This window comes from Camellia sinensis, chromosome 9, assembly GCF_055761805.1.
Source record: "Camellia sinensis isolate YWXY chromosome 9, ASM5576180v1, whole genome shotgun sequence".
NCBI lineage: Eukaryota > Viridiplantae > Streptophyta > Magnoliopsida > Ericales > Theaceae > Camellia > Camellia sinensis.
The window spans coordinates 4,058,370-4,070,416 of NC_138969.1; the positions used below are offsets into that span (position 1 = coordinate 4,058,370).

Here is a 12,047-nt window from a genome sequence, read left to right on the forward strand (position 1 = left end):
TCCATTGAAGCCGACCATCGGGCCATTGGATTGCTCCAAGTCATCAGGATGAAGGCCCAGCTCCTTGTAACATCTAACATACATGATGTCGCAAGAGCTGCCTTGATCAATCAGGATGCGTTTGACTTGGCACTCCCCAACCTGGAGGGATACTACCAAGGTATCATTATGTGAATGATGGACCATCTCTAGGTCGGCTTTAGTAAAGGCTATCATCGGTCCCTGGCATTCTTCAGGCCGAGGTCTTTTATGTCTGACCTGGTTCACGTGCTATAGGTGTTTTACCTTCTGGGTCTCCCCTCGTATGTCGTTTTCGTTCACCTTTGAGTGAATTACATTAACCACCCGTGGTCTTCCTGCCTGTGGTTGCTGTAATGGGGGAGGAGGAGTTGCTGGTGCTTGAGGCAATCTTGCCTGTTCTTCCCTTGTCCTGGCCTCATCGACAAGGTCCCTCAGATGGCCGTGCCTCACTAAGTTTTCTTAGTGTGCTTTTAGGGCTCTGCAACCCTGAGTTGGGTGCCCTTCTTCATTGTGGTAAGCACAACGCCTACCGACGTTTCTTCTCATAAATTCCCCTGGTGTTCTTGTCGGTGCTCTGAAATAGGGTTGATTTCGTATTTGATCCAGGACTTTGTGGACCGGGATTCGGAACACAGTCGTCACTGCCTGTTTAGCCCTCAATTCCGTTTCTTGTTTGATCGATCCATTGTTACCTCAGCTTCACTTCGGCGAGCCGTATCCTTTCTCCTGCTTTGTCTCTTTGTTTCCCAACGTATCCTCGTCGGCTCTGGCGTACTTCTCGATTCTCGCCATGAGTTCTTCCATGCTTTTTGGCAATGTTTTTGCCAAAGACTTCCGTAGTGGGCAGTCATCTTTCAGGCCGTTCTTGAAAGACACGACCGCCACCTCTTGGTTGCATTCGGGTATTCGATTGAACACCTCGTAGTACCTTTTTGCGTAAGCCCTTAGGCCTTCATCCTTGGTGATTTTTAAAGCCATCAGTGCGTCGACCCTCAAGGGCTGTAGTTTGTTCGTCACAAACCTGGCCACAAACATCTCAGCCAGGCCCTCCCAAGTTTTTACGCTTCCCTTCGATAGTTTATGGAACCAATCTAATGCAATCTCCCTGAAGAATGAGGGGAATACTTTGCAGAGCAACGGCTCGTTCCTACTATATAATGCCATTAAATTCAGATATAGTCCAACGTGGAAGTTGGGATCTGACTTACCATCATATATTTGGAACCTCGGCATACTGAATCTCTTTGGTGCTTCAAATTTATCCAGTTCCACCGAGAATGGTGTCCTCGGCTTTACCAGGGAAGTTACCTCGGCTTCAGCATTCTATTGCTTCCTCTTGAGGTAATCTCTCAAGTTTTCTTTACTCCTCCCCGGAGCTCGGCTATCTTTGGACTTCAATCTTTTTGGCACACTACTTTCGGCCTCGTGGTGGGCCCATTTTGATCTTTCTCCATGGGTTATGTCAAAGCAGAGTACCTGCCCTTGAACATGCCGATGTTCTTTGGGTTCTGGGTCTTTCGTGTGATACGTCCTTCGGGACTCCTCTCGTCTCGACTTCTCTCGTCCGACTTCCCTAGAAGGTCGGTGAGAGTACCTTCCGTTTCTGGTGTGTTGAAGGGCTTCGGGGATTGTTTTCCTTCCTCCCTTCTGGCTATTAGTTGCTGGAATCGGCGTGTCGTACACGGGTATGGTGGCTGCATGACATTGTTTTGCATCATGAAGTTGACGACCGACTGCAGGTTTGCCAACTTGTTTGCCAATTCTTTTACTTCTTCATCCCCCGCAGGCACCCATCTCTCCATACCTGGAGGGTATCTTCGTTATAGTACTTGATTTGGTCTATCTTCTTCGAAGTGTCGCCCTCCTGGCCGACGTCTTTCTCTCCGTGGCCCTGGTCACAGGTTTCTGCATTGTGGTTGTCTCCTTCAATATCAAGGTCGATTGGTCTGCCACTCCCAGCAGGAGTGTCGTCCCCAATCTTTTCCTTCTGTCCGTTACTGGCCATCTATTCTTCTAAGTTCCCACAGACGGCGCCAAATTGTGAGTGATTTTCTGACCACACTGCCCGCTTAGTAACCAGTTGGAGAGCACCGGAAGAATAGATGGCACCTGGCTGACCTGGAACAGAAAGAGAAGATTCCGGCGGTGGCTCGTCCACCCAGGGGCACTCCAACGATCAAGTCAGTATATCTCTCAAAGATAAATCAAGTGCTAAACTCACAAGCTTGAGAATCAAAAGCATAAATTGCGTACCTTAAACCCATGGGGGTGCCTCTCTTTTATAGTTACCTCAATCCAAATCCCATTAGAAGCCCGACTTCTATGGATTCTTGTTCAGTACATACTTTGGACTCCTCAAGAGATAAAGATAAACTCCCTAAGAGGTTTATCCTTATCTTGGCTAAGTCTCCTCTTCATTCTAGGACTCTTGTCCATTATCCTTTATCCGATTATCTCGGATTCCGATATCTTCGGAGATAACCTCGGCATACCCGAGATAACGTTGGCGTCACCTTGCCACGTGTCGGTACTCAAAAATATATCCCCACAATATATATGTATTCTAATGAAATGGTTAAAATTTGATTCACTCTAAATTATTTTTCTATATATTTTAAATAAATTTTATATTATTTTATATTTTTAAAATTATTTTTTTAATGCATGCATAACATGGGTGATATGTTAATTTAAACTAAATGGAATACTGGAAATAATAAAAATATATTATAGTGAATCTAATGCACTTGTATAACTTATGAATAGTTGCAATACAAATAAAAAAAATTTACCAATATACTTTACAATGCCTTGTTTTAGGCTTCGTTTGGTTAAGTTGGTTGGGACTAAAAAAGCATAAAAGATAAAACAAATTAAATAATTTAATAAGACAAAATATCATATCTAAATCATAATTATTTTTCTTTTCTTTTTTTCTCATAAAAGTCAAAAAAGTCAAAAAAATTTTGATAACAGAACTTTTTAGTAAGCTAAACAAATCCAAACTCTAAAAAGCCAACTAAAAAGATTTTTCCAAACGGCAACTTAATGTGACAAATAGGACCTGGATAATTCTTCATTTTCTAAAAACTTATACCAACTTTCAATTAATACATGAGTAATGTTAGGGATATTAACATTTTTACTAAATAAATGATCAAATGTCTCATATGGGTGTGGAGCCCATACACATGTTGAATCTATATTCATGTGAGATATTTGATCATATATTTGATAAAAATATTGGGGACTATAGTATTTTCTTTGATATATGTGTCACATATATGAATTGTATCCACCACTTGACACTATAATTTAGAAGAAGACATTTAGGACTCATTTGAGAATTTATTTTTTTAGTATTTTTTAGTTTTTTATGAACAAAAGTTAAAAGGTAGAGAGAATAATTTGACAACTTGCAAAAAAAAATAAACCAAATTATAAATAATAGTGTTATATTAAGAAACAAATTTAGTTGCTGTTGCTTGTTATTAAATATATTTTTCTGTATATCAGAGGGTGATGTATTGTGCTAATTACAATTCAAGTGCAATTTCAAAATTTATAAGTTTGTAAAATTTATTGGTATAACTAACTTTTCCTTTGTAAAATAAATTTGTAAAAATTGTTAGGTGTCATATATATTTAATGCAACGATTAGGTGCCATATATATATTGGTCAAACGATAATAGATAAATTACTAATATTATTGAGAATTATATCAAATCAGACATTCACCAATGAAAGAAAGTCTAATATGCCTCTGTTTGGGAAGAAAAAGCCCAGGCTTTTTTGGCTAAAATAGCTACAAAAAACAAAATAGGCTATTTTAGCCACAAAAAACAAAACATCAAATCCAACCCATAATCATTACAATCATCTCTCACAAAAAAGTCAAAAAAGCCAAAAAGCCAAAAAGCCCTTCCCAAACCAGGCTAAAATAGCCCAGGCTAAAATAGCCAAAAAGCCAAAAAGCCAAAAAGCCAACCCATTTCCCAAACGGAGGCTCAAGCATACAACAAATTCAACACTGTAGAAGCTCTTTATTGATGTAGCTTATGATTTAAGCATAATATAGTATCTTAGCTTATGGTTTTTTTCATAATATAGTATCTTAGCTTATGGTTTATTCATGAGAGAAGAAGAATATTGGAGGTGTTTGGGAAGAAAAAAAATAGCTCAATTTAGGCTAAAATTCACAAAAAGATAAAATAGGCTAAAATAGCTAATAAGACAAAATATCACATCAAACCCATAATCATTTCACTTTTTCTCTCACAAACATCACATCCAACCACAAAAAAATCCATTCATCTTCCCAAACACAAAAATTTTAACCTACTAAAATAGTCAAAAACTAAAATAGCTTACTAAAATAACCACTTCCCAAACGAGGCCATTATATTATGATTGATTGACTTAAAGCAATTTCAACAGGCTTTCTAAATACTTCTTGCTAGATATTTCAACTATTTATTAATGTTTTTTTGGTTCTCCAATAGGCTAGTTATTTTACCTTCCACAATTTTTACTAGCTAAATTTAATTAGAAAAAAATCACTAACTAAACATTAAAAAAAGTAATTCTTTCCCCCCTCTCTCTCTCTCTTCATTTTTCCTCTTGGAAAGTGTTAATTAGAAAATAATAATTATCTAAAATAGCTAGCTAAGCAGAGAGTACTATAGGAAGACATGCCAGCTAAAATAACTAGTTAAAATAAAGATTTTTTTTTTTTTTTTGGTGGGTGTAAATTACACTAATCTTCTTTTTGGAGAAAATACAATAAGTATTTTAAATTTGACATAATTATATTGGGATCTAATATTTTTAATTCACATAAGACTTAATCTCATTTTCATCAATAATTCGTCAGTCATATAGATAAAAAAATGATATTATAATCTCTTTTATAAATATATATATATATATATATATAGTATCATGTTTATCATCATATTTTCATACCACCAGCATGATTTTCAATCCCTCTAGCTTTATTGAGAAGGAAGTTAGTCAGTGCAATTATGCCAAAATTATAAAACTTATTTTATATTCTTCAAATCTTAGGAGAGCTTAACATAATTTTCCCCCTCTTTTTTGTGTATGTTTTAACTAACAAAAATAGCTAGTGGTATTGGAGTTGCTTAATAGAATGACAACTTTGGTTTTGAGGGATGGAGGAGAAGTGAAGCTGCCGTTTAGGAGTGTGCATGTCAACCTTGGTGGGTACTTGCTGACTTGACCAAATCAAAATAAATCTAGTCCACATTTTAAAAACATGTTTTCTTAATTTTATATATAGGTCCTTAATTAACGCTTGGAAATTCTGAACTAAAGTTTGAAAACCGTAACGTGTAAAGAATATGTCTAGAATCATTCATCTATTTTCAACCTTACAAAAAGATTTTAATTTTATGCCAACAAAAACTTGAATTTTTTTAAAAAGTAAATAAGTCTGGGAGATGCCAAGTCTCACTATTGCCTACCTAATTCAACAATGTAATTATACACATTATTCAATAGGTCATAATATTGTTTTCCATGAAGTCAATTCAAAAGATTTGTCAAAGTGACTATTATACCCGATAATCAGAATGCATTTTTATTCTTGTATACTTTATTATAATAATTTCATTACGTTAGTTTCCCTGGTACAGATGTCTACAATTCAATTGCTGATTCAATAAAATAAAAATAAAAAATAAAAAGTCCACAACTCAATTGAAATCAACCAACATATCCTATGTTATTGAACTCTTTGGTCAAGTGCTGGCAAATCATGTCATTTAGGCCGTTGGTTTCAATATAAAATATTTTATATGAAAAATATTTTTCATACAAAACTTTTTACTTGTAAAATACTTTCAGCAATCTTTTTTAATTTTTTAATTTTTGGTAATGAACCTAATAAAAAATTCAACAAAGGTGGACAAAAAAAAATCATTACAAGGCTCATTGTGCAAATAATAATAAATTGATCCTTCATTGCAAGTCTAGGAATGTAAAAATGGCCCGCGGCCCGTGAGCAATACAAAGCCCGCCCATGGCCCATTTGGGCCCGGACTCGAGCCGAACCTGAGACCGTAGGCCGGGGCCTGGGCCATCATTTTGAAGTCTGACCCAACCTGTGGGTCGGGCTTGCCTGACCTGGCCCGTTGGCCCGGTATAATAATCCCAACCCGTGATTAACTTAAAACATATAATTAAGAATGCCTAATAAGTAATTAAGATGAAATTTTGAATTATTGCATGTATGTTGCATTATTTGTGTTTCTATCTGTCTATCGTAGAAATATCTGTTTGCGTTTTTGTTCTATTTTGCGAATTGAAGGCCTTATCGGCATCCGATCACAAAATTGACTTGGTTTTCATGTTATTTAGACTTGTTAGCATTTTGTGGTAGGTTTAATTGAAATTCGATTCGGAACGAATTAATTAAGATAATTAATGTCACTTAATTAGTCATTAAGTAAACTCTCTAATTAAACATATATAACGCGACTTGATGACTTAAGGGCCATTACTTATACTTTTATTTCTCATCTTCTTGAGGCCCAAATGTGTGTGTGTGTGAGAGAGAGAGAGAGAGAGAGAGAGAGAGACACTAAGAGAGAATTGAGATCAACAAGGGAATTGCTAGAATTTGGAAGGATTTGACTTGGAATCTTAGTGAATTCATCACCTAGAGCTTAATTGAGAAGTTAAGGTGAGGATTCAACACTTAGATTATATAATTATGATATCTAGGACTTGAATTCTAGAGGATTAAGTTGAGTTATGCAAGAATTGAACTAATGAGTTAGTGAGGAAGATCATGTCATGCATACATGTTCATTTGACCACAACTTGAGTTTGATTTCAAATAATTCTCACATGCATGTGCTCCTCTTGCCTTTGTTTTAAGAATTCAACATGTTTTGGTGCTTAACACCTAATTTGACCAAGTTTTGAAAGCTTTGAAGCCAAAATACTTCATACATGCAATGTTTATGATATATTAAGTTTAATTTTATACAATTGGCATGCCTTTGTGCCTTGATTTGGCGAAATGGTTTTGAATTCATGATGTTTGACAAGTTTAGACATGTTTTCTCAAGCTTTTGGCCCAAAAGAACATGATTTGTGACTTTGAATTCGAGTTTTGAGCTTGGGAGCAAATCTGGAAATTCCAGAAGTTTACACTTCCACTTGAGCGACCAAAAGTTGGCTTGAGCATAAATTGCATGCTCCCAGAAGTTCACAAGTTCTGCAGACAGCTCAAGTGACTAGAGTTGTGCTCGAGTGAAGACCTCAGTCTTACGCTCGAGCGACCATTGAGCGTGCGTCGAGCGAAAAATTCAAGCAACCAGTACTTTTGCAGAGTTTACAGACCGCTCAAGCGATGGAAGTTGCGCTTGAGTGACCACCCTTATTTTTGAACCTCCACTCGAGCGAAGACCTTATTTTCAGCAAATTTAACCAAGTGTTTTGAATCACATTTTGGCATCCTTATTGCATCTTAGGCATTCCTAAGCCCTAATTAAGACATAAACAAAGGCTAGAAACACACTAAGAACGAACGAAATAAATTGAGTACTATCTGAATATGTGTTTCAATATGTGTATCTGTTATGTGGTGTAAGTCACGCGTCGTAAGCTATTCAGTTATCCGTTCTATTTATCTACTATTGGAGCCATCTGTGAGTAATAACTTTGTAAAGTTATGTTCAATTTATAAGTATTTTCTTAAAGATATAAGATGATTTGTTTTCTGAAATATTTTTTTCTATATGAATAAATGGTTGTCCGATGTCTCTGAAATGTATTCGTGGCATCCTTAGTTTCAGATGACATCTGTTATCTGTTCTATTACGTCCCAATTATGGACCAACTGTACGTCTTATGAGCCAACTGTTATGGAACCTTCTGTATACGTCCCATTTATGAGCCAACTGTACGACTCATGAGCCAACTGTACCTTCTTTGTGCATGTGAGTCAACTGTATGCCTTCATGGCCGTCCCTTTATGGGTCAACTATTTCTGCTAGTGCTAATGAATGTACCACATATGATTGACTATGCATATGATTCTAAATTTGTTTCTGTTATGAACTCTGATTTCTGAACATGATTATCAAATCCATTTCTGTTAACTGTTGAATTCCTATTTCTGTAATTGTATGGACAACGTTCATGAAACCTTTTATCTTGTTATTATTCACTAGGCTGCCGCTCATTCTATTACTTATGTATGTAGGTGATCAAGCTCGTGGCTAGACTCAATGGCGATTGCCTGGAGCTTTGTTTTGTTGGCTAACCCTTGTGCCTCTCGAGGAGGTTCCGAAAGTCATGTGGTCATGTTTTGTGAACATATAAGACTTTGTTTTCTTTTTGGATTGTGAACAAGTTTTTTGTTTATCTACATATTGGGCTAGGCCCCTTTTGGTCATATCTGTAATGAAAGAGACGTAAGATTACTATATTTTTGACGTCACGTGTTTGTATATAAAGTTTAAAATTTCTATCCCATGTATGTCTACACAGCTCAATAGACTATGTATGTTTTATATCTGCTTCCGCTAGCCCCTTTAATTAAGTGTTATTCTGTACAGAGGCCTTTGGTAATCCAAAGATTACTGACCGGTTACGACACTAAACCTATAGGGACGGGTTTGGGTCGTCACAAAGTGGTATCAAAGCATGAGTTATACTGTACACACAAGTTCATATGAGCTATAGGATGTCTTGGAAAAGAAGTAGGGACATTTTCATCTGCATGTATGAGGGTGTGTTAATCTCTATAAATGTGAAAACTGAATCTGGCTATGAACATATGAAATTGAAAAGAATGAACTAAAATGGAATACTCCGAACATTGTGAAAACAATTATTGGCCTATGTTTATTATTGCTTTGTTTACTTATATCAACATGGAGAATGCAAGGAAAAATGATACAAGTGAATTTTCTGAAGCCCGAATGAGTCAAATGGAGCAAATGCTTGCAGCCTTAACAGAATCTTTAAGGCAACAACCTTTGCCTCCTCCACCCACACCAGTGCAAGTTGAACAGGATAAGAATGATATTATAAATCTAACTCAAAAGTTTATGAAAATGAAACCGTCGACTTTTTTGGGTGGTATTGAACCATTAAAGGTAGAGACATGGTTACTGGAAATGGAGAAATTATTTGAAGTGTTTCCCTACTCTAAGACTCAAAAGGTTTTATTGGCCACCTATACTCTAAAAGATGAAGGCCGAAGATATTTGTTGTTAATCCAAAATAACAATGGGAACATGACATGGGCTCAATTCAACGAAATCTTCTATGATAAGTACTTTCCTCAGTGCTTTTGGGATTGAAAAGTTTCTGAATTCCAAGAACTTAAGCAAGGCAATATGTCTATAGTCGAATACGAGGCTAAATTCATTGAATTAGCTCAATTTACTCCTCATATGGCGGATACTGACTATAAGAAAGCTCGAAAGTTTAAAGGTGGATTGGATCTAGACGTATTTGATCGGATAAGTGTTTTAAAGTTGCCTACTTATGTGGATGTACTTGATAAAGCGTTGATGGCAGAGGCTAATTTGGCAGCAAAGAAATAGGGTAAAACGCCAACAATAGAATGGCGAGGTAAAAGATCTAGATTTGGTTTTAAGAAGGGCTGATCATTTGCTACGAATAAGAAACAAAATACAGGATCTACTAGCAGTTCAAGTCAAAGCAGTGGGTCTGCGCCTATTTGTACTTAATGTGGAATGCAACATAGAGTGGTCTGCCATCGAGTATCTGGTGCTTGCTTCCGGTATGGCAAAACGAGCCACATGATAAAAAATTGTCCAATTGGGTCAGAAAATGTCAACCGTTATGTAGCAAGTTCAGTAGGGTCTGCTTCTGGATCAAGAACAAATGTGAGAACTAATGCGTGGAGAGAACCTTTGAGACAAGGTAGAGTGTTCACACTTGTGCCTGACGATGTACAGAATATTGAATCAGTGGTGTCAGGTATAATCTCTGTCTGTGCTCAGAATGCCTATGTGTTGATAGATTCTGGTTCTACGCATTTATTTGTATCGTATACTTTTTCTCGGAAATTCACTAGACCTTTAGAACCTATGAATTGTTTACTATCTGTGTCTACACCATTTAGAGGTTTTATGATATGTGCTTATGTTTATCCAGCATGTGATATAATGATTGATGATATGACATTGTACGTTGATTTGCTGCCTTTGAGCATTGATCATTTTGACTGTATATTGGGCATGGATTAGTTGACCAAGTATTATGCTATTATTGATTGTGTGAATAAATCTGTTATATTCCGACCTTCGGGGTTACCTGAAGTTAGGGATAGCAATTTGAACTTGGCCCGACAGGGATCCGACCCCCCGCCCTCGATTACAATGGTTTTTCTCCGAAAAATACTCCCGACGGGCCGAGGATGGTATTCGAAAATGCATTCCCGATTAGTTTCGGGCTAGGGACAGTGATAACTTTCACAGCCTCGGACCCAGCCCGTCCTCGGACTGTTTTCCCCCGAAGTAAAATTATCTTTATACCCTTTTATCAATTCATATATATATATCCCTTTATCTCTCTCTCTCTCTCTCTCTCACACACACACACACACACACATTCGAAACGCTAACCTCAAACCCACATCGATCGAAGCAAAAAAGTAAACAATGGAGATAGAGTCCTACAACCCAACCAACGAGGATGCCACCAGAGACGATGTCGTCCTACCTTCTCCGTCATTCGACGACAAGAGTCGATCCCAGCTCATCTCATTTCCCTCTCTCATCCGCTGCTCTACCACCACCTCTATCATTCTACCACCGCCTCCGCTATTCGACGATGAGAGTCGAACGCATCTTCTCTTTCGTCTTTCTCTCACCGCTGCTCTACCATCGCCTCTGCCATTCTACTACCACCTCACCATCGCAGATCTATCTCTCTTTCTCTTTCTCGCCATTTCTACTCTCTCTCTCTCTCTCTCTCTTTATTTTTTAAATCTATTGTGTTGTTATTATTAAATCTGTTATTGTTATTGTTATTGTTAAATCACAAATTTTTTGTTGTTGTTGTTAAATCTGTTGTGTTGTTGTTATTGAATATTAAATCTGTGGTTGAATATCAGATTTGGGGTAGAATTTTTTTTTTTTTGACCGGGTAATTTTTGGGATCGGGTTTCCCCGATCCCCGTTAGGGGGTGGGGGCGGGGACAGTGATAAGTTGTCGAGGATCGGGGCCGGGGCCGGAGACGAGGGAATTTTCCCTATCAGGGATCGGGGATGAGGAATGTAATCCCCAGCCACACTCCGCCCCGCCCTGTTGCCATTCCTACTTGAATTTGTGTTTGTTGGGAATGGGGTAGTTCCTCCACCATATTTGATCTCTTTTATGAAAGCCAGTAAATTGTTGCAAAATGGTTGTCGAGGTTATCTATGTTGTGTTTTGAATATGAATGTTGATAATGCTAATGTCGAAAACATCCCTGTAGTTAATGAGTTTTTTGATGTGTTCCCAATTGAACTGCCCATGGATCTAATTGATAGGGAAATTAAGTTTACCATTGATGTGGTAACTGGAACACAACTTATTTCTAAAACCCCTCACAAAATGTCAGCCTCAAAACTAAAAGAATTGAAAATCCAACATCAAGAATTATTAGATAAGAAGTTTATCCGATCGAATACTTCACCTTGAGGTACTCCAGTTTTGTTTGTTAAAAAGAAAGATGGGTCCTTGAGGTTATGTATAGATTATCGGGAATTGAATAGAGTAACTATCAAGAATAAATATCCATTGCCCCGAATAGACGATTTGTTTGACCAACTCTAGGGAGCCCAAGTGTTTTCTAAAATTGAACTTAGATCAGACTATCATCAATTAAAAGTTAAGGCAGAAGACATTGAGAAAACCACTTTCCGAACTAGATATGGACACTATGAATTTTTAGTGATGCTGTTTGGAATAACAAATGCACCTGCAGCATTCATGGACTTAATAAACAGGGTGTTTAAACAATTTCTTAATG

At 37.2% G+C, this 12,047-nt stretch overlaps 1 protein-coding gene across 1 annotated transcript; it reads left to right on the forward strand.

The window, feature by feature from the left end:
* The first annotated feature begins 9,828 nt into the window (after positions 1 to 9,828).
* On the forward strand, positions 9,829 to 11,716 carry LOC145799009 (uncharacterized). The gene is made up of 3 exons (XM_082888513.1): positions 9,829 to 10,009; positions 10,187 to 10,258; positions 11,385 to 11,716. The coding sequence occupies exons 1-3, from the start codon at positions 9,829 to 9,831 to the stop codon at positions 11,714 to 11,716; spliced, it is 585 nt and encodes a 194-aa protein (XP_082744639.1).
* Positions 11,717 to 12,047: the final 331 nt, after the last annotated feature.

What these genes read in the sequence shown, in the direction of transcription:
- LOC145799009 (XM_082888513.1), top strand. Translation starts at nt 9,829, where the DNA reads ATGATAAAAAATTGTCCAATTGGGTCAGAAAATGTCAACCGTTATGTA. An exon ending in TATTGAATCAGTGGTGTCAG is followed by an intron (nt 10,010 to 10,186) that starts GTATAATCTCTG and finishes ATGTTTATCCAG; the next exon opens with CATGTGATATAATGATTGAT. An exon ending in GAGCATTGATCATTTTGACT is followed by an intron (nt 10,259 to 11,384) that starts GTATATTGGGCA and finishes GGAATGGGGTAG; the next exon opens with TTCCTCCACCATATTTGATC.